At 43.4% G+C, this 23,250-nt stretch overlaps 1 protein-coding gene across 2 annotated transcripts; it reads right to left on the bottom strand.

Moving 5' to 3' along the window:
- Positions 1-524: 524 nt before the first annotated feature.
- On the bottom strand, positions 525-18,029 carry ZNF821 (zinc finger protein 821). 2 transcript variants are annotated; one of them, XM_060000737.1, is made up of 8 exons: positions 17,739-18,029; positions 17,026-17,088; positions 14,106-14,220; positions 7,002-7,127; positions 4,350-4,495; positions 3,555-3,659; positions 2,230-2,396; positions 525-1,468 (listed from the first exon to the last, which is right to left on the bottom strand). In XM_060000737.1, the coding sequence occupies exons 3-8, from the start codon at positions 14,143-14,145 to the stop codon at positions 814-816; spliced, it is 1,239 nt and encodes a 412-aa protein (XP_059856720.1). In that variant the 5' UTR covers positions 14,146-14,220; positions 17,026-17,088; positions 17,739-18,029; the 3' UTR covers positions 525-813. The 2 variants fall into 2 exon arrangements, with proteins under 2 accessions (XP_059856720.1, XP_059856721.1); XM_060000738.1 differs by lacking the exons at positions 17,026-17,088; positions 17,739-18,029 and adding an exon at positions 15,526-15,861.
- Positions 18,030-23,250: the final 5,221 nt, after the last annotated feature.

The raw sequence follows: 23,250 nt of genomic DNA, 5'->3' as shown, positions 1-23,250 counted from the left end.
CTTGGCTCTGAGGAATAAATAAAAAGATAGGTTTTTACCTCTTCTCTCAAACATGAGTTCCTCGGCACTATGAACCTTAATATTGCAGCTATTTCTATGAATGTATTCCTGAATGCAACTGAGTGCCGTCTAGGGTAGAATATTGAAAAGTTTGGCAGACTGGGAAAAGTAGCTGGTACCTGGTCTAAATACGTCATCCTCTTTAGAAATGCCAGTTATGAGGAAAGGCGTCTACTTCTGAGTTTGGAAAAGGAAGCTGGGTTGAAATAGCTCTTGGGACCACAGGTGATCTTCATTAGTGTTGTGGGCATGCACCCTCACAAAGTCAGCATGGGTTCTTCCTTAATGTCATTAACTTGTGAAGGGCCAGATAAGGGATCTCTGCTGGGAGAGCCTTTGTTGAGGAGCACCCTCCCTTGGAAAAAGACAATGGCTAGACGTCCCTGCCTGAAAACTTCCATCCACGTCTCTCCTAGATTTGCTAGAATGAAATCGAGAGAAAAGCAGGAAAGGGCCAGTAAAGATAAAATTAATTTATTAGCCCTCACAACTCCGTGGGGTGGGTGTGGGCCACACTAGGGCCCCAGAGTCCTATGCTCATGCCCTGCAGCAGTGGGCTGGGGAGTCAAGGTGTCTGGAGTGCCTGCTCCCTCATCCAGAGCTGCCTTGAGCTGGGTCCCTCCTGACCCCATCATCCTGCTCCCATATGCAAGGGGTACACAGGTCCACCTGCAACAAACTCGGGCCTGCCTCCAGCAGCAAGGACAGGACCCTGGGGACGGCTGAGTGGGAAGGCAGGCAGGAGGGTGTGGTTCAGTGCAGAGAGCTGCTGTTCTGCTCTTCAAAGGCCATCTTGCCCAGGAGCTGGCTGTCCAACTCCACCCCACTCACAGGTAGCTGGAAGAAGTTCATTTCGGCTGCTAAGGCTGCCATGGCAGAAGGGTCCTGGCCAAACTGAGCTCGCAACATCATGTCCATTTTCTCCAGCCTCCTCTTGAGCCGCTTGGCCTCCCGCTCCCGGATGAGCCGGGCCTGCCGCTTCTCCGGGGTTTCATTGGCCCGCTTCAGCCTCATGGCCTCCCGATCTCGCTGCAGCCGGCGTGCCCGCTGCTCGTCTGTCTCCTGCATGCGCTGCAGGCGCTTGGCTTCTCGGTCCCTCATGCGCCTTACCTCCCGCTCCTCGGGGGTCTCATTGTCCCGCCGGCTCTTCTTGGCTGTGCGCTCTCGTTCCAGCCGCTGCAGCCGGACTTCCAAAGGCTCGTTCTGTCGACGCAGGGCCCACTTGCGTACACTGGGGGTCTGGGCTTCTAGCAGTTTCCGGTAGGCAGCACAGTTGTTGCACACAAGCAGAATTCCAGCAGGGTACACTGGAGGACTAAAGGCAATGTCCTTCCCCTCAGCACTGGAGGGGCCCTCACTGTGGGCTGGTGGTAGGGATTCCATATTAAGGACTTCAGGAAGTTTCTCACTGGAAAGCAAAAAGTTTAGATGGTTAATGCCACGGTCTAACAAGGCTCAGGTATCCAGCCCTGACTTACTCTGTCCTACCAGGCCAGTTGCTCCAAGTTCACCACTAGGGGTCAGTATGAGTGCTTGGGAGACCTCCTCTACCTTTCCCCCCTTGCCCTTCTTTGGGCTAGGTTGTCTACCAAGTCTTAAAGCCCACCTGGAGTTAGGGGCTGAGCCAACCACCACAGCAAGCCACCAGAAATCAGATGAGCCCTTACAATGTGCAGTTCCATTCAAGCTGGACTGATGGTATTTGTAGGAACTGTGCAGGGCAGTCCTCCTTGACGCGGAGGCTGCCTTCAGGGGAGGTCCAGTCCACTGGCTCCACCTCCCCCCAGCCGACCCTGCGTTGTACACTAACAAATGGGACTCAGACACAATTTACACAGTTCCAGTCTTCCTGGGACACAGTGGAGACTCTGTCCTCACATTAGGGTCCTCTCAGCACCCTGTAACTTCTTTCTCATGAATGGTCTTGGTCTTCCCCACACCTCTTTCTAGTTGAAGATATTCTGATCGAGGAAAGAAATAAGAATTCATTTCCCTTTGAGGATGTCTAATGGAATGGACATATTTACTAGCCTCATTACTTGTATTTACAAAGAGTCAAGAGTCAGTTCCCTTTGCATTGCCCATCTCTAACCTTCACTTCGACTTGGGAAAGCAGAACCCACACCCAGTAATTTGTTCCCAGCACAGAGGGTCAGTTGCCCGGCTAACCTGTTAAACGTGGCATGGCTAGTAAAACGGGCTCCACACACAGCACAGTTAGACCGCTGGTCCTCCGAGTGGATTAAGAGGTGGCGACCCAATGACCCGGGGGAGCTAAGGGCCCGGCCACAGACAGGACACATGTAGCTCTTGGCGCTCACCACTGCTGCAGTGTGCTGTAAAAGAGAGCCTTAATCTGTCAACTCACACCAGCTCCAGGACAATCTGTACCCACTTAGGAACTACTTTCTGGGAAACGTCCCCTTTCCTTAGTGTTAGAACAAGGACTTGCAACTATTCTCCCTATCTAGCACCTGGAAAAGTAAGAGTCTCTTGTGTTAAAGGGCCTTCAGAAGGGCAAGGCCATCCAGACCATCACTCAGATTTCATTAGTTTGAGTTCTGACTACGTACTGGGACATGTGGCTGGCTTGGGGGACAACGGGACTCCACAGCCTGAGAAGAATTCTTGCTCAGGATAATTTCTCATGGCCTGCTTGCCACATGCTGTGTAGGTACAAGTGCATTTTTTTGTGTGTGTGTGCGGTACACGGGCCTCTCACTGTTGTGGCCTCTCCCATTGCGGAGCACAGGCTCCGGACACGCAGGCTCAGCGTCCATGGCTCATGGGCCCAGCCGCTCCGCGGCATGTGGGATCTTCCTGGACTGGGGCACGAACCCGCGTCCCCTGCATCGGCAGGCGGACTCTCAACCACTGCACCACCAGGGAAGCCCACAAGTGCGTTTTAAAGGAGCACTGAAGGTCAAGTCTAGAAGCTGGATGGAAAGACTGATATCCAAAAGGTATTTAAATGCACTGCCTTTTCTTCAGTCTTTTAAAATCAGTCTCCTGAAGAAATGCTTCTCCTCATGAACCAATTATTTTTATGGTAAAACTCAGGCTGCCATGTGTGCTCATGCCTGTTCAATACAGAGCATAAGGCACATGTTCTGCGACTGGATCAGGAAAAAAAAGGAAACAAAAGTTTGTCTAGTTCTGATCCCCTGGTTTACACTATCTTTCTCCAATACTTCAGAAACACCTATGTTAACTCATTTTTTCTTCTTTAAAACAAAGCCCACTTTCTATTTCACTGTTTTAAATATGTCTTAAGTAATTTAGAAAAAAAATGATACTTAATTTTCACAGTGTGTCTGCCTGGGAACCCAGAACATATTCACTCAACATATCCCACTTATTCTCTACAATTTTCTGAGGATTGGAGTGGAGTCTCGGTGGAAGCAACAACCCAAGGTTCTTTCCGGGGTTGGAGGCAAAGGCTACACAAGTTGTTGGCGCCCGTGTTCTGGAGCATGCGGCTCCGCACGCCATACCTGGTACACATGCGCAATTAGCTGCCCCCGACTCCCACAGTCCAGCTGGCAGAGGGGACACTGGCAGAGTCCAAGTAAGGGGTCGGAATTCAAATTCTCCGTGACCTGCAATTTAACAAGTAGACAATTCATGAACACAGTTTACCAGTCTCTTCCCTGCCCCTACTTCTTTTAAAAGGGTATCCTGTTAAAAGGAACACAACCTCTTATCATATGTTATTATTAGGTTCCCATTGTGGGTCAAAGGAAAAAGTGATAGGGGAAAGGGAATTAAATTTGCTCCCATCTTCATTTTCTCCAAGGCTTCCTGCCATGAAGACATAGTATTACTCCAGAGAGAGCTTATCTATTTTTTTTTCCCCTAAGGTAAACTCTGTAGAGAAGATCAGCTTTCCCTACTGCCATGCCTCTTGCAGGAATCCTTAGGAAACAGTTTAGTGAAAAGATGGCACCTCAGTTAATACTTTGACTGAAATTTGCAAGCATATTCAAGAGTACATCTGAGGAAGTCAACTAATAGTTTTGCAAAGACGGATGTTCTGCTGGGAAGAAGTGGGGAGCTTTAGGAAGAAGAGCTGTGTGGGAGTGAAGTGATATGTGGGTGGAAAAGGAAAGCTGGGTGTGAAGAGAACTGTGTGTCTGAGGTTTGGGTAACTCATGTTGGGAAGGAAGACAGGCTTCATATGAAGCCCAGGGGACCCTCAGAGGCAAGAGTGTTACATGTGGAAGAGAGGCATCTTGGGCAGAGTAGAAGGGTAAGGAGGTTCCCGGACTCAGGAGCCATTTGTCACTTGCCTCATGCTCTACCACACTGTTCCCACCAACAGGCTGTTCTGCATTTTCTAACTCTTTTTCCACTTTGACCACCCCTCCGTCTTCCTCTGATGTATGGGAAGAGACTTCATCTTGTGTGGTCTCCTCTTCATCACCCTCACTGTCACCTGGAACACACAAACTGGTCACTTCTTCTGATTTTTGCATGAATACATCTTACGTTGCTTTCCACCCTAAAGTTTGCAACTAAAATGGAAAACATTCTCAGATCTTCCATAATATAGTTTGTATCAGTGCTTATTTGGGTACAAATCACGTTAAGTGGAAGCCAGCTATAATTGTTTATATTGCCATATACACACTAAAGAGAAAATCAGAGGCAAAACTGTATTGGAAAATGGTTATTAGGTCCTGTATATTATCATAAAAATGATAACTTCTTACACAGAGTTCCCAAATATCTCACACTTTCAAATCACACCTCCTATGCACCTCACACCATGCTCATTCCAACACACCACTTCTGACTTACCAATGCTTATCACTGATTTTATTACTTACTTTTCTCCATAACCTCCCTGCACAATTTCTCCATGGTGTCACATACACTATTCTATTCTGAAACCCACTAATCTGTTCTCTCCCAACAAACCCCAAGGCATGATTACAGAAACACCAACAAGTTTTTCTTTCCTCTTATCAATAAAGGAGGCAGTAGGAAATTAGGTAAAAATGTCACTTTATAGGGAAAAAGCTCAGTACAGTGGAAAAGTTAGCACAGCAACCAACCTCGGGCATTCTGTCGTGGTATTTGACTCACAGCGTTCTTACCCTGCTAGTAACTCAGCATTCTACATTAAATAAGTCCATTGTTTCTGTTGGTTCTTTGGATTATCTGATGGATTATTGAATGCATCAAGTGGAGGGAACAGGACATTCTTTACTTTAGGATGAAATATAATTTCTCGTGGCTAAAGAAAGAATTGATTTGTTTTAGTTCAGGGTGCAAGATGTGGCCATGCAGAGGTCTGCCTGTGGCTAGGGGATCTGCAAGGTTTGTGTGTGCTGATTTCTTTCCTCTATTACTTATAACATTGGAAAAGAAATGATTTTTAAAAAACACAATAACATAGGGAGTTCTTTCTGAAAGGAAAAAAAAGTGCTAGTACTTTGAAGATCACAAGAGGAAGCCAAACCTAGGGAAGCTGTCAGACTCCAGTCCCATCCTAACACCACCTAGATCCTGGACTCCTGGGCCTGACTGTCAGCAAGAGAAATACAGGATAGAGTTTCACCAGGCTCTCAGCATCAGCAGTGAGACTCAGCTTTCCTAGCTAACAGTGTGCTTCTTATCTTCTCTCTACTATCCCTTACATAATTTCTAAATCTACCAAGAACTGGGCAAAACTGGTTACATTCCCTTTCTTCAAAAGAAAATCTAACCAAATCATCTGCTAGTAGATACATGTGTCTCTGTTAGATACTTCACTTGGTTGGTGGACTGGATTTGGGCCCTGGAAAGATCTACAGTATGCCTTATTCCTTGGTCCAAAGCTTTAGTGTGAATCCATCTCAGTAATAAGGGTTGGCACAGATTAAATCATACTATATTTTCTCACCAGCTTATTTGGAATACTTGTAGTCTAAGACAACACTGTATCAAACACTTTTTGTAATTCATCAAAAATCCAAATATATCTCTCTACTAGAAAGGTTAAAAAAAGAATAAGTATGCCATGCAGAGGGATGATGCAACTTTTCCAGAATGGAAACCTATCAGACTTCTATAGATATTGCCATTCCTACCTATTACTCAAACTGGTGGCTCCCACAGATTTTCTAGAAATATTTGGTTCACTTTTCTGTACCTGAGCAATTACTTGCTAAATTATTATTTTTATTGCTAGAGTATTAGTTTAAATAGAAAATGTAGTTCCTGGAAGGTACAGAACTCTCTGCCTCTTCTTTCTTTTACAACCCCGAACATGGAGAAAAATCAGAAATGTCAATATGAATTGACACTAATAATAACCAATATCAGATGGATCAGATGTGGAAATCATCCTAGGAAATAACACATCTCAAAGTGTATTTGTTCAAGCAAGTCACAGAACAGACAATCCATGAGGCTCAACCAGTTACCAGCCACTGTCTTTTCAATCTCTTAAGCAAAGGGATCTACTCAGGACTTGGTGTGGGAAGACCTCGACATTAGCATTTTACATGCTGCATAATCTCACTGGTAAGCAAGTCCTCTTATAAAACATTAAAACTGGGTCCTCAAGCAAAACTTTCGTTAATACCACTCTTACATTTTATTAATTATGAATAAACAGATCCTAAGAGACAGGGATTTTTTTCTTTTCATTTGACCTAGCCCAGGGGCTGCTTGAGCACTCATTATTCCTATGCCCCTGTCTATCACAGTCATCACAAATCTATCTGTGTATGGCACTATGCCAAGTACTGCAGTCCTTGAGTTAAAAAAACCTGTTCTCTCTCTGGACAAACATATGCCCATACACCTTAGAACACCTTTGGGAACACTGAGGATCCACAAATCTCCTTCTTCATGTCTTCCTCCCAACCCCCATGCATAATCCCCAGAGCACACACACTCTGATAATTCTTCTCCCATTGCCCTGAGTCATTACCAGAAGGTGCAGAACTCACTGCTACTGGAGTCCTGATCTCTTAGTTGTTGGATAGCTTGTCGCTGACTGCCAAGGTCTCCAGGAAAATCAGTTTTCATCATCGCCTGGCGGGCTTGCTCTTCTAGCCCAGCAAATACTTGATCCCCTGGTGGTCACAAGGAAAAATAGTCAGGCCACCAGCTGGGCAGTACATCCCCAGGCAAGCTGGTTGGAAAGTCAGACCATTCAAAGGTAGGAGACAGGCAGGTACCCTGTGGTGGGGTCATTCATCTCCAAGTCAGCTTGTTGCCTCCAGTGGTTTCCGGGGACAGCTACTCTTCTTGGGCAACAAGCCAGATGCTCTAGAAAGCATCATTTGCTTCTCTTAAATCCTCCTAATATTGACTCCTTTTAAAGGTGATCAATTGCTACTTTACCAATTTAACATCAAAATCTCAATTCTATTTATAACCTTCCATCAGGACTGGGGAGACAGAGGCAAGTGGCAAAGTGATGGAATGAAGATGGGGCAAAAAATCTGGGCACAATCTCTGAATCTCAGTGTATTAGCAATATGGTCCTGATTCTGTCTGCCTCTGACTATAAACAAGTGCTTCAAATAATCCAACTGAAGCAGTATCTATGACCCCATCTTTCATCCATTCTCCTTATAAGACGTACTCTAGAAGTTCTTCCTTTACTCTCTCACATCTATTAGAATTAGCCACGCGCAAATAAAAAATAATGGATTAAAAGGAAAACAGATAATATGTGAACTCATTTCTGCTGAGGAACAAACTTCCTGAAACATGCCAACCAATTTGCAACAGGTAATATTTCATCTAGTCTCCTTGGTTTAGTGTGGTCTTTTTTTTTTTTCTTCTTTGTATGCAGTATCCAAAAGCCCCGGACCCATCCTTGATTATGCATTTACTGTGAGGAACTCTGCCTGGGATCTGTGTGGTTATTGAAGAGTTAACATTTAAGTGCTCTTTTATTTCCAAGAGGCCAGGCATAAGGAGAAAAGAGAATTGGGTTTCTTGAGGTTTCCATTATCTCAGTCAGAGTGGAAACTACAGTCCCCATTCTCCAGCCACCAAGAGAGAATAATAAAAAGCCCTAGTGAAATGTCTGACAATAGACCAGGCGCTTTCTTAATGAAGAGAGAGAGGAAATTAAACAGGCTCAGGTTCCGAGGCTGATACAATGATGTAGGAGGAATGAACTGGTCAGTTGACCTGTACAACTAGTCCTTGGGCAGTGAAAGAACTGATGTGAAGTAGGCTTCATGTGATTCATTTAGGTATTTGTTCAGCAAATATTCATTGAACATCTACTATATGCTAAGTGCCAAATGCTAATAATAGTGATTATTTGGCACTTCCTAGTTCCAGGCTCTACGTTAAGTGCATTATAGTGGCTACCTCACCTTAATTCTCTGCAAAACTCTATGTGGTAGGTATTACTATCCATATTTTACTTAGAAGAAAACTAAGGTCTATGGTGGAACAAAGTATTCAGACCCCAGTCTGTCCAACCCTTAATTACCATATTTTTCAGTTGCTTTCTAGCAGAGTTGTAAACAGAATTTTAAGCGGTTCATTAGAGCAATTTTACTGAAAACAAACGCTTGTCTCTGTGTGACAAGAATAGCTCTGATCTTAGTGTGTTACCTTCCTACCATCAGAAACTGATATATACAACTCAAATACCAAAATAATGTTCTCAAGGCCAAGACTGACGGAAGGAACCATCATTTTTATGGTTCTGATTCCATGTGATGAGTTACCATGCCTGGGTTAGAGTAATATTATGGCTATTCTGACTGACAATATGAATGGGAATAGAGGTGCTAAGAGTCCAAGTGTACTTCTAGCCACTCAGCCCTCAAGTAAACGAAAAATAACCTGCTTTAAGTGACTTTCGTAATATTCAGGATGACACACTGGATATAAATTACCGCTAGGGAGAGCAAAATATGAATTCTGTGTTATAGCGCCTCCTCTTCCCTCTTTGCAGGAGTAAAATATTTAATTTCTCCACGTTGGTTCTTCTGTAACCACAAGACCATGGCTAACTGGAATAGTTACTGAATTCTTCTGGGTAAATGCATGTTTTTGGACCTGGTGGCTGTGGGCAGATATGACACTAAGAAACAAGTTATGTACCAGCATATAATCATCAAGGGCAGACCATTCTCATCAATGACATCTCTAAAGAAACCTATCCAGAAACCAGCTAGGTTTATAACATACTAAGAATCTACACTTCCCCCCCTTTCTTTTTTTTTTTTAATTTATTTAATTTATTTTTGGCTGTGTTGGGTCTTCATTGCTGTGCGCGGGCTTTCTCTAGTTGTGGCAAGGGGGGGCTACTCTTCGTTGCGGTGCGCGTGCTTCTCATTGTGGTGGCTTCTCTTGTTGCAGAGCATGGGCTCTAGGCGCACGGACTTCAGTAGTTGTGGCTCGCGGGTTCTACAGCACAGGCTCAGTAGTTGTGGCACTCGGGTTTCAGTAGTTGTGGTGCATGGGCTTAGTTTGCTCCGCGGCAGGTGGGATCTTCCCAGACCAGGGATCAAACTCGTGTTCCCTGCACTGGCAGGTGGATTCTTAACCACTGTGCCACCAGGGAAGTCCCCCCCCCACCTTTCTTAATGGGGAATCACCACTGAATTAGAAGGACATCTATAAAGATATGTAATTTTCAAGATCAGCTAGTAATTCAGTCTAGTCTCCATCAAACTTGAGCTAAAAATTTATTCCTATTGAAGCTGTCTAAACATTTCAGCCTTCACAGAACAGAGAAGAGTCTTTTCAATACAGCTGCCCTATCTAGGACTTTTGGGAGCATTCTCACCTAGGATAGTTGGGCTATTCCTTTTTTGGCAGTTTGGAAAGAAAAGCTATGCTCTTCTATTTTATTCCATTCCTGACTTGGGAAAAAGGCTAAGGTAAACTTTACTCCTTAGGGCTATTCTTATTTAAATACCAACATAAAGCAAAATATATAAAAACCATAAAGAGGGATTCTGGCAGACCTCACAGAAAAAGATATGTGAATGATCTCCCAGTAGTCACTATTCACCTAATCCCTAAATCTGACTGTCCAGAATTATCCTTTCATAAGAAGGTAGTGATAATTGCTAAAAGTATGTCAATATTAACTCAAGTATAATGTGATCCATAGAGATACTAGTGATTAAGAAGTGTTATACAGTTGCCTGCTTTTACAATGTAGCAGTATTATTTCCTTCTATCTTGAGACTGTTGGAGTAGGTTAAAAAAAATCCTCTGTCTTCTAGATATTAATGTAGGGCAACCATTTTCTTTAACATGGTATTTACTTGTCTATTAATAGTGGAGAAAAAGTCATCTAAGTTCAACAGTAAAAAAGCAAGGTACTACCTCTCCTTTTTGTGGTATGAAATCAAGATACTGTTGGTCTGATTTGGCTAAGGTTTTTTAGACCAGATAAGAACAAAGCCATGCAAACAAGCCTGTAGAACAGATGAGAAGCCTGAGATGAAAGTTACTGGAAGACAAAGATTTTACAATTCTCTTTCTTGAGTCTTTGGTGCAGTTAAATAAATGCAATGTCTGGCTGACTTAAATTAAGTAAAGCAGCTGAGACATATTCTAAGAGAGCAGATGCCTAATTCAGAATAAAATGAGCTAGAACTGGGAGTGAGGCACTTAGGATTCCTTTTCTAGCTGACAGTCTCCGTAATCCGAGGTGCTATCACATATTGGGAACAGAACCATTTACCTCACAAGGATGCTAACAATGAATGAAGACAAAACAAACTGCACTTTTTAGAAGAGAAGGGACTTTAAAGCCTTCTTTTTCCTACTTCTCTGTAAAAGCTGAAAACTTTAATTGAAGTTGAAAGTTTTTAGTCTCATATATAATCTGAAAACAAAAGTCTCTTAAGAAACGGAAGTTTTCCTTTACTTAGTGGTTTGCTTGGTACAAAAGCACCAAATGAGAGTGTGCAAAGGATTGTATTTTCAACCTCTCTAGAAACAGTTACAGAAATCTGTATTCAGAAGGGGGTGAGATGAGGAAGGAGGGAGGGAAGAGGTCTACAGAGATTTCAACCCATATGCAGTTCCTCTGTGACTAACAATTCTGGACTTTTATTCCAAAAGCTCTGCATCAAGTCTATTAAGGAACTGGGCAAAACACAAGAGTCTGCCTGGACGTTTCTGGGTAAAGGAGAGATCATGACGGTAATTTAGATACAGAGACAATCCTGAGGAAAGCCAAGTATATGCCAGAGCAGCCTGCCCATTGACTTCTAAAGTGGATCTGACAGATACTGCCAGGCTACAGCAATGGGATTCTTAATATATTCTTTTAGGAGGGCTTCTTAATATATTCTTTTAGGAGCTGCCTGCTACACAATCCTCTTGTTCCCAGAAGGCAGATCTAATGGAGCTCAGCCATTACTCTGCTCAAATGCCATTGGCTTTGACATTTAAGCAAAGCTTCTGCAGACCTTCCTGCCTCCCAGACCTTGAGTTCATTCTGTTTACTTTAAATAGATGAGCAGCATTAAATTCAATACATTTGATTGGTTCTATTTCACTGCAAGGGGTTAGGAGACGCACGTGGTCAGAAGACTGAAATTACCTATTTCTACTTGGCATTATTGTGGGCAATGAGAAGATGACCTTTCAAAAAATGTAGGACCAGCTTCAGTCCCCAAATAGTAAATAAGTAGAAGGTCCTCAGAGACCAGCAAATCTCAGTGTCTTTCTTCTTTCTTAGTCCATCATGTGAGATGCCTTCACATTTCCCTGCCCAAATGCATCACTGAAAATAGCCCCTCCCTGCGGGTCTGCTTTTTAGTTGCACCGAACATTTCTGTTCACAGCCCTCTTAATGGTCACCACTGCAAAGTCCCACCCGCTCCACCACAATACTACAAGCATCACTAGCTCAACTCTAGAAACTGCATTTCTGCAGCTGCGGATATGATATTCCCTCCTTCTCTGTGGTCTGTTTGTCCATCTGTTTTCCAACTCCAGTACCAGCTCATCTTGGCTTTGACTGATTACGGTAGGAGGAGATGCAGCTATCGACTTATGCTATGTGGGCGCAGGCACTGGCCACACAAGCATTTACTGGCTTCCCTGTACCTACCTGATCATACTATCATCCCCACCAGCTACTTTTCTCAGTCTCTTTGGACAGGTGGCTTTTAGAGGTAAATGCCCAACTCCAGTGATTGCCTTATTTGTGAACCCATCACTCTACTAAGAGTTCCTTTCCTGCCCTGCCTTCTTGGGGTCACATCTGTGTCTCTTCTCAATATCCACCTTCAACCAGAGAGGAGAAGACAATCCTTCTGAACCTCTGTGTTGTATTACCTATGGTAGAGATACTTCATTTTATCTCTCTTGAAAATCGTCACATTCAGGCCCACTAAATTTCACTGTTTTAGCAGCAGTTTCTAAATCCTTCCTGAACCACTCACCTTTATATTAGGCAGCCTTCCATATCCACCTACTCTAGAATACACTCCTAGAAGTATCCAACTTGCGCTGTCTTATAAAACTTTTCTAGGACTTGAAGAATTAATTGTATATGAAAGTTTGCTACCCTAATCTCATTTAATCTATAAAATGCTGAAGTCCTCTTAATTCCTCTGAACCTACTGTTTTCTCTCCTACTTTTGAAATTACCCAATAAAATAAAATAAGGTACATACTGTCTGGCATATGGTATGTTTTTAATAAATTTTAGTCCTCTTATATTAACTCCATGACTGATCTATCCTCTCAAATGTAGGTTTTTTTCCTTAAAAAAACCAAAAAACTTTCATATGTTATACCACTGAATTCCCTTCAAATGTTGCTGTAGTCAGTCCTCCATAAAAACACGGAGCTATTTGTCTCTTTTTTACATTTGAATGAGGATGCTTATCTCCCCAGATCATAGGAAACTGGTTAATTGTCTCAAATCTACATAGATATATTAGTGTTAATTTAATAAGGCACTTTTGAAAACCCACTATGAGCAGTGCTAGAAGTAGAGAGGGATAGCAGGAATTATATATGGGACATAGTGTCTGCCCTCCAGAAATTTACAATCCAATTACTAAAATAAAACGTATATATGAACCTGCTGAGAAATAATGCAAGGCAATAGTGCATAGCTGGTTCTTGTTACCAGTCTCTTCTTCATGTGATCCAGCCCACACACTGTTTTGTAGTCCCAAAACACTGTATTCTGAATGTCACTCCATTCTCCCTGCTTAAAAACCTTCAGTAGCTCCTTACAGTCAGGATGAAGTGTGAACTTGGCCTGGCCTTCGGGCCTCTACAATGCAGAGTTAAATGTCTCCAACGTCATGTTCTATGGCTTCTGGACAAATGCAACTTCTGCTTCATACAAAGTCTCCTTGTCCCCTGAGCATACCACGTGCATTCCCTCTTTGTTTCTTTGCTTTCCCCTACCTGATTTTACCTCTCCTTTCCTCTTTTTTTAAAGAATCCACTTTCTACCTTCCAAGGTCCAGTTCAAGTTCATAGTCTAAGGCCTCTTCCATCAAGCATTCCCTGGCTATCTCAGTCCATGGAGCTCTCTCCCTCCTCTTTTTTTTTTTTTTGGCCTCAGGGCATGTGGGATTTTAGTTCCCCGACTATGGATCAAACCCATGGCTCGAATACTTGGCCCCTGCAGTGGAAGTACAGTCTTACCCACTGGACCGCAAGGGAAGTTCCTCTCCCTCCTCTTAATTTCTGTAGTACACACAGTCTGCAGCATCCCTATTTGGCACTTAGCATATATTATCTTACTATATGCCCATCTATCTATCTATATATCTGTGGCTACGTTATAGTCTTATATATCTTTATATTGTTTTACGGCCTTGGCATCTAGCACAAGGCTTTGCACAGAGTAGGAATCCTATAAATGTTTGTTAATGTGAATACTAAGGATGAATCAAGAGCACCTATTCCTAAGACAGGTTTCTAAGACCTCCTCCAGCATAGAAACACTTTAAATCCATCATGTTTGACACCTTTAACCCTTTTTTCTTCACAAATTAGTGTGAGTCGATCACCTAAATTCAGATTACACTTCCTTTCCAACCCTCAGGGTTCTCAGGTTCCAGAATAAAAAGCCCAGTACTCACAGTGAACTTTATTTGGATTTGTCTGTTTCCGACGGGACATGTTTCCCTGATCCAAGAGCTCTGGCTTTTCCCAGTTTCACAACTGGAGGTTACTACCTCCTTGCAAGGTGCTGACCTACAAAAAAAAGGATAATGTTAGCACATGTCATTTTGCTCATAAATTATACACAATTAAAAGATGAGAGACTTTTTAAAATAGTTTTTGAGTATATATAAAACTCACCAGTTATAAATCATTGAACTTCTTAAAGAAAGAAACAAATGAATAAATCTCTAGCACACTTTAAGGTCCCAAGAAGTTTCAGAGAGAATTCCAAAGGATTTAGAGAATTCCACTCTAAATCCAACTCTGGAATCCATAATACTGTTAAGTGTTCATGATCAAGCTAAGAGGGTAGAAAAGGAAGCAAAAAAACTCAGGCAACCAGCGTTAGAAGCACCATAGGCTCAAAGGGATAACCCTCATGAATTGTAAAAGGAAGCAAAGGAAGCTAAACAGGGTGGCAGCTCATATGTCACATGCCCTCTGGAAGTCAAGCCCTGCAATCTGCACCAATGAGAACCTCCAGATGTTTTTTTCAAGAAGTTATCTCTCCTAGAGGTGACGAAGGCACCACATCCCTGTGAGACAAGAAATATCTCAAAACTTCTGGGCATCTGTAAATGAAACATGGGAAATAGAGTCTCTACCTAGGGATGCAGGCACAGTGCTAGGCACTGTGGATGACAGGGCACTAAAGCAAATCAGACTTCCTGTTGAAGATGGGCTTTTACCAGAAGAGCCAGGTGCCATACACGTTGTTGGGTACTAATTCAATACCTCAATGTGGAACATCAACCTGACCCTGCTCACATGCTCCCGAGTGGTGGTCAAAGTTAATAACTTTAGTGCCTCTTCTCAATCCAGCCTCTTGTAGCAAAGAGTGGGAAGAACAAAGAGAAAAGGTCCCCAAATGAGAAGTGCTGCAGAGACATGCACCTGCTTCCCTGAAATAGGAGAGAACAGATACTTAAGCCTAGAGGTTCCTGGTTAGTTATAAGAAAGGCTTTCCCAGCATTAAGTGTTGTTAGAGAGTCCGAAATGGATTAGTAGTGGAAGCTGTGAATTTTCTTTGAAAGACAGAGTGAATAAACAGACATAGATTAAAAGGAGATATTCTCTTTCCTACCAAAGATGAGAACGTGGATCTGGTCACCCTCTAACTTTTCTTTCAGTTCCTGCCTTCTCAAATTGTACTCACACTAATAAGCAAATATAAAATTGTAGTTTATTGCCTTAAGAGGCATTATGAGAGGCTACTTACTACCATCTACACTTTGCACTCCAGTTAGTGAAGACTCACCTCCTGTTATGCCAACTAACTCCTCTATGTAGCTAGAAAGGACCTCAGACCTGTAATCAGATCCTGCCTCCCCTTACCAAAAGAAGAAAGAAACCGCAAATGGCAAAGACAGGCCTCCACAGGAAGTGGCAAAGGAAGCAGCTTTCAGGCAGTCTTCTATCATATCTGCATATCAAACACAGTTCTTTTTCAGACCTTTAATTAAAAAAAAAAAACAACAAACTCCAAATGTATACAGTAAAAATCAATTTTAAGGTAGTATGTTGAGTGCTAATGCTAATGACACGTGTTCTCTAAGTTTTGTTTGTGTAGATCATTTCTTTCTAATCAAGTAGTTATTTTACAAATTGAAGGAGTGAATGAATATTACACTTTGGATCTTTTCCTATAAGTCTGTGGAATCACAAAGTGGAAAGTTGAATGAAATGCAGGTTGCCTATCATTTATTTTTCCAAAATTTGCAGAGCTATAGCTCTCTATTGTATAAGGAAGAAAATGAAACCTTAACTAATCTTTAAATTTTCTTCCTATTAAGATCAGAAATTGAAACTGTGAGATAAAGGTAATAAAGATCCTTCTGAATGAAGGCCAAATAATATGACACAGGCTCTGTTCAGATCATCTTGGTGAGGCAACAGCTCAATACTAAAGCTACAAGTCAGAAACAGAAATCAACATCTGGCATATTTAAAGCACTAGTGTCCACTGCATCTCACAATCCTCCTAGTGGCCAAATGGGGAACCAACCAGATGGTACCCAATGGGACTTCACACCTGAGGGATTAAGGGGAAAACATAAGCAAATACTCTTCCTCCCTCAAAAAAAGAAAGCCTGTGGGGTCGTGGACTCTTGAAAATAAGTAAGTTAATTAATTATGTAATTAATTAACAATAAAAAACTAGCACTAGCAGATAACATTCTTGACTGCACAACAAGATCTCAGAGGTTAAACAATTGTTTTATAGCAGTAAAAGCTAATAAAATCCATAGACACATTGCCGTAAAGTTCACTAACTCAGTTTTACTTTCAACACTGCCTCAGTTCCCAAGCCTGAATCTGAAACCGATACAAAAATGTAAATGGATAGCCCGAACATCACCATCTGGAAGAAAAACAGGATGGGAAGAAAGGTAACCGGTGAGATTCAGGTCTACAAGGGATTCTATTTAAAAAGGGAGGCAGTTTTGTCCATCTTTTGTTTTTTTTCGGTACGTGGGCCTCTCACTGTTGTGGCCTCTCCCGTTGCGGAGCACAGGCTCCGGACGCGCAGGCTCAGCGGCCATGGCTCACGTGCCTAGCCGCTCCGCGGCATGTGGGATCTTCCCGGACCGGGGCACGAACCCGTGTCCCCTGCATCGGCAGGCGGACTCTCAACCACTGCGCCACCAGAGAAGCCCAGTTTTGTCCATCTTTAGAATGTGGTTAAGAATACTTGGGACCGGGGCCAACGTCTCCCCTTAACACTGTCCCTGCTCTCCCACAGGTGTTAGGTTGCAGCTTCCAGGACACACCACAGACTTTAGCAAGAAAATACGGGTGAAATCCAAGCTTTAAGAAAAGAGGGTGCACTCCCACCTCCAGCTCTGGTGCAGTTCCCACGGAGCAAAGTAAACTCGCCTGAATCCCCGGTATCTGTATCTGCCAAAAAGGAGAGGACAAGAAAGCTGGTCACGTAGCCGCCTCACAGTTCACCCTGTTCCCGGGTGTATAACCAGCCGAGACGGTCCCTCTGGCTTCCTGAAGCATGAGCACAGGTAGATTCCCGGGAATTATCAGACAAGAGCCAGAGGTCTTCCGAGGCGGCTCAGACAAACCCTCAGACAATACAGTCTTCTCAGAAATCTAAATTTAGAAGCCCTTCTGCGAGAAGGCGACTCGGGACTGACACCCGGGTCGGCGCCCCCACGCCCATCCTCCCCTTCCCCCAGCTCCAGCCCAGCCTGTCAGACGCCCGGGCCGTCCCGGCGCTGCCCGGCTGAGCCCGACCTGGGCCCACGCGGGGAGGGCGGCGACGCGGACGCCCCTCCCGCGCCCGAGACCTCCAGAGGGACGGAAAGTGGAACAGCCGCTGTGGGGAGCCAGCCCGGTCCGGCCTCGTCGCGGGAACCCGGGGCAGGGGGAGGGTCAGAGCCAAGGCGGCCCCCGCCCCCCAGGCCAGAGCGAGCCCCTGTTCCCCTCCCCAGACACAGACTGACAAAAGGACCGACAGCCGGCGACCAAGGGAGGGGGCGAGGAGCCCCTGCATCCTCAGCCTGGTCCCGGAGGGAAAGAGTCGGGGGTCTTTTTACCCGGCGCCTTGGCGCTCCGCGGCGCTCCGGGTCCCTGGGCCCCGCCTCCGGACAGACGGACCCCCGGACAATGGGCCCTGGGCCGCAGCTCGGGCCGGCCGGGCCGGGGCTCTCCTGGACTGGGCCCCGGCTGGCAGAGGGCAGCTCCGGGCCGAGCTGGTGGCGGGGAGCCGAGGGGCGGCGCTGCAGACGGACAAAGCCAAAAGCAGACAGACAGACGGAGGGGGAAAAGATGGCGACGCGGGCGGCGGGAGCGCGCTGCTCGCGCACCCGCAGCGAGTGGGGCGCGTGCACGAGTCTCTCCTATCCCCTCCTCCCCCCTTCGCAAGCTTCGTCCCCCTCCCCGCTCCCCAGGCGCGCGCCCGGAGGCATGGGCGGGGCTTAAGGGGAGAGGGGTCCGGGGAGGCAGGACTTAAGGGAGCATCCAATCACAGACATTCGAGAGGGGCCTCGCCTTGTTTCTCGCGCCATAGAGACCACCGAGCCTCGCACCCTCCTAGGTCTTTTTCTGGTCCTGTCAACTCCTCAGCTCCCCTATGCTCTCCTGAACCTTTAAACTCTACCCTGACTGTCAGCTCTGATCCTGGTTTCCTACCCCACCTTCGAGTTCAGCCACAAAAGCCCACATCCCCCAACCACAGCTCCACCGCAGGCTCCCCCTCTCCTTAGCCCAACCTCTTCCCCTTCCCCCAACCCAAACCCTCTTCCCTTCATTTCCCCACATCTCACGGTTTCTTTGGTCCCCACGGCGTTTAATGTGACCGAGATCTAGGGGCCACGGACCTTTGTGGGAGGGGCTAAGTTCGGCTGTCAGAACCTCAGAGGAGAAAAATCTTTAGCTTCGTTTTAGACATGTAAGTCTCCAACATGATTCTCAACTAATAAAACAACAGTAGCTGTAGACCCTGGGGCATAGAATTAATTTAGAGAAGGGTAACTTGTGGCACTGTTGCCACTTAAGGGGCATTTGGGGCAATTGAAAGTGGTTAGACTCACTTCCTAATAAAACACCTCCTTCCCCTCTCATTGTCCCTTTCTATTTCCTCACCGCTTTCCTTCCTTTCCTCTAATTCTCTCGTCTTGAAGAATGCCTAAGCCTGCCTTTGACATAGCTCACTTGGAGAAGTAGGGCATGCGGTGGAAAGATGGAATCTGACATTAGAAGATCCAGCTTTGAGTCTGCAGCTGACCAGCCTGGTTACTTTGGGCAAGTCACTTCCCTATTCTGAATCCCTGCTTCCTAAAAATGTAAAATGGTTAATAATATAATAATTCCTGGTCTCTACTCTCATAGGGTTGTTGTGCTGATTAAGTAAAATGAATATATGAAAGAGTTATGTAAACATCCCTTATGATCACTGGCCCCACAACGGTGGAGCTAATGAGGATGCTGATCATTGCTTATAAAGCAACAAGTCTTGGTATTTGCATAAAGCGCTCTTGCAAAATGTCCTTTCCAGAAATCTCTAACGAGATGATATCATTGTCTGCATCTTGTGTTTAATGTGAGAGGATCTTGGTCCTTCACAATTCTGTGGTAAATGGCTCATTCATTCATTCATTCATTCTTTGTGGCTGGGATATGAGGTAGGAATTATTCTTTTTTTAATAAATTTATTTAATTTATTTACTTTTGGCTGCGTTGGGTCTTCATTGCTGTGCACGGGCTTTCTCTAGTTGCGGCGAGCGCGGGCTACTCTTTGTTGCAGTGTGCAGGCTTCTCACTGCTGTGGCTTCTCTTGTTGTCAAGCACGGGCTCTAGGCGCACGGGCTTCAGTAGTTGTGGCTCGCGGGCTCTAGAGTGCAGGCCCAGTAGTTGTGGCGCACTGGCCTAGCCACTCCGTGGCATGTGGGATCCTCTCGGACCAGGTCTCTAACCCGTGTCCCCTGCATTGGCAGGTGGATTCTCAACCACTGCACCACCAGGGAAGCCCAAGGTAGGAATTATTATTGTTTAACTTCAGTTAAGGAAACTTTTAAATTTCATTTAAAATTTTAATTCTTGGGTAGGTAGCCAGAAAATGGAATATTCTCAACCAATCAGAAGGTTTTTAGTCAGTGTAAGAATGCAAGCTGGAATAAGCACTGGCTTTTGTACTTAACAGTAATTCTTGATGAGTTTAGACTGAGGGATACAAAGATGGCTTTATTATGTCACTTTAAAGTTGATGTAGTTGACATTTTCAACATGACAATAGCTAGCAGGTAAAGTATTAGGAGAGAGCCTCCAGTGAAATTTCTTGGCTTCATCAAATAATAATGTGTAATACTGGGCGTCTTGTTTCATCTCCTTGAGCTGCAAATAAAATGGGATCATAATAATGCTATTCTTAAAACCTTCATGTGTCCTAGAAATGCCTCTGAGGTGTTGTGATTCAGGGTTATAGTCAAATAAGGCAAAAATTATTAAATAAGGAATTAGTTTACTTTTGCTCTCACCTAAACTTGTTCTGGAGCTACAAGACTTTTTCTTTAATCATGGAATTTTTTCAGCTTCATTTTTTATTTCTACTTTTCCGGTCTACTCATGGATTTATGCAATTATTTTGCCATTTTAAGTATCTTAACTTTCCCTTGAAATATCCTCTGGTTTATATTTATTGGCTCCTACCAAGACCCTGTTAGGGCTTTACATTACAACAGTATTGGTAGGGTAATTTAAAGAGCTCCGCTTAAAAATTTATTATGATATAATTCACTTACCATGAAATTCACCCTTTTTTGTTTTTTGGGGGTTTTTTGCAGTACGTGGGCCTCTCACGGTTGTGGCCTCTCCCGTTGCGGAGTGCTCCGGACGCGCAGGCTCAGCGGCCATGGCTCATGGGCCTAGCCGCTCCGAGGCATGTGGGATCTTCCCGGACCGGGGCACGAATCCGTGTCCCCTGCATCGGCAGGCGGACTCTCAACCACTGCGCCACCAGGGAAGCCCATAAACTTTTGAGCTTATATTTAGAATCTAGAGTTATAAGTTTTCATTTCTTTGAATTCATTTAAGGAAAAATTACGTTTTCTAGGATGATTGCAATCATGATAAATGTCATGAAAAAAATCTGATTTGAGAACTCTCTTTTGATCTGATATGTGAACCCATATCAGATCAAATCACAGTTTATAACTGTGATTTAATGCATTTTTCTTTTTATTTGTTGATAAATTCAATATACACACATTGAAGGTAAAACAGGATGCAAATTATTATGGAAATATGGACATATGAAAATTATATCATGTCAAGTCTCAAGATCTGGGTTCAAGATCTGATCTTGGCATTTATTGCTGTTGATCTTGGATTGCTCACTTTACAGCTCTAAGCTTCACTTTCTTCCTGTAAAAACTAATAGACATTTCTGACCTACAGCTGCTTCACAGGAATGTTGTGAGCCTCAGACTGAGGTCATGTGCTTGTAGGTGCCCTGTAAATTGCAAAATGCCATGGAGATGTTTAATATTTGTATATAGCCCTAATTATTGATGTTAATAAGTTCTCTGAGGAATCATTTCATAGGTGCTCTAAAAAATGCTCTTGATTTTTTTCTAGGCCTTAGGAAGATATCCAGAGAAGTTTCTATTTCATTCTATAATTTCTAGACTAAAAGCTTTCTGAGACTTTCCCCTTTCTAAATGTTAGTACTTAAAAAAAAAAAAAAGGCAAATTACTCAATGCCCATCATCTTTCCCTTCTCTCTCACACAATGTGTAATACTTTCTTCTATTGCAGGAGTCCGAAACTTTTTCTGTAAAGGGTCCAATAGCAAATATTTGGCCCTTTACAAATAGGCCTTGTGGGCAATATAAGGGTTCTGTCACATGTTCTTCCCTTTTTTGGTTTTGTTTCTTTACAACCTGTTAACAATGTAAAAAAAAACATTCTTATCTGGAAGGGCTGTACAAAAACAGGCCTGACTAATTTTGTCCTACAGGCTTGTAAGACTCTTATATTATTGGGTTTAAGTATTATATCAGGTTTTAGTTACAGCCACTAGTTATAATTGTGTACATAAAAAAGAGTTACTGGTTAGTTAACCAAAGAATGTTTTGTGTTAATTTTTATCCTAAGAGCAAAACAGGATTTTCAAGTGAAACAGTGTGAGCCAGTTTGTTTCTTTGGATTATGTTTAGCTTTGATTGAAACTGGTCTATTCAGCCAGGGATAGAGATACTGTTTTGAATAATTGGTTGGTTGTGGTACAGTTCACATTGATATGCTATCGGATCTAAATAACTAGATGGGACAGGACACAGGTGATGATTGCTGAATCCAAGAAACTACTGAGTTGGAAGCAATTTTTCTAAATGAATCATGTCATTTTTAGCAAGACATGGACTCAATGACACTTTTCACTCGTCTTTACTTTCATGGTTTGTTCGAGGGTGCAATAATGTCAAGGATTCCAAAAGTTATCTAAACACACTGTGTTACTGAGGGCATGGGGAAATAGAAACTCTCATACATTGGTGGTGGTGGTGTAAAACAATACTTCCTTGTTGTAGGGTGATTTGGCAATATCTATCAGCATTAAAGATATACCTACCCTGTCACCAGTTCTTCTGCTTCTAGGAATTTATACCCAATTCGTACAATCCATATAGGCAAATATCTAGTCATTGCAGCATTGTTTATATAGGCAAAATACTGGAAATAACCTAAATGCCATCAATAGAGCAGTACTTTAAAACAATGGTACACATATACAGTGGAATATTATGCAGCTTTTTAAAAGAATGAGAATTATTGATAACTACTGATATGAAAGTCTCCGAGATATGTATCTTAAAGCAAGTTATAGTACTAGACAAGTTACGGTATACAGTCAGCCTTCCATATCGGACAGTTCTACATCCATGCATTCAATCAACCTCGGATTGAAACCAGTGGGAAGGAAAATTCCAGAAAGTTCCCAAAAGCAAAAATTGAATTTTCTGCTCACTGGCAGCTATTTACATAGCATTTACATTGTATTGGGATGATCTGAAGTATACTGGAGAATGTGCATAGGTTATACGCAAAAACTACAGCATTTTATGCAAGGGACTTGAGATTTTGGTATCCTTGGGGGACTCTGGAACCAATCCCTTGCTGATACTGAGAGACAACTGTAGTATGTATAGTATGCTACTATATGTGTAAAAAAAAGACATATTTATACATATAGTTATACATGCAGATAATATCACTGGAAGGATTTTGATAGCATTAAACATTGTCAGACACTGTTCTAAGAGTTTTTCATAATTAACACATTTAATTGTCCTAACAACTTTATTAGGGTAGGTGATATTATTCCCATTTTACAAATGAAGAAACTGAAGCACAGAGAGATTAAGTAACTTGCTCAAAGGCACGAGAATCTGGTAGCAATGGTTATTTTACTTCTAGAGCAAGGGACTGAAGGACTAAGGGTCTGAGGAAGGAGACTTAATTTTCATTGTACATCTTTTTCAGTTTTGTGTGTGTGTGTGTGTGTGTGTGTGTGTGTGTGTGTGTGTGTGTGTGTTTTGCCATATTTATGCC

The sequence above is a fragment of the Delphinus delphis genome, chromosome 20 (assembly GCF_949987515.2).
Source record: "Delphinus delphis chromosome 20, mDelDel1.2, whole genome shotgun sequence".
In the NCBI taxonomy this organism is placed as follows: Eukaryota; Metazoa; Chordata; class Mammalia; order Artiodactyla; family Delphinidae; genus Delphinus; species Delphinus delphis.
The sequence above is the reverse complement of the archived record's forward strand: the minus strand, read 5'-3'. Positions and strand labels throughout refer to the sequence as shown.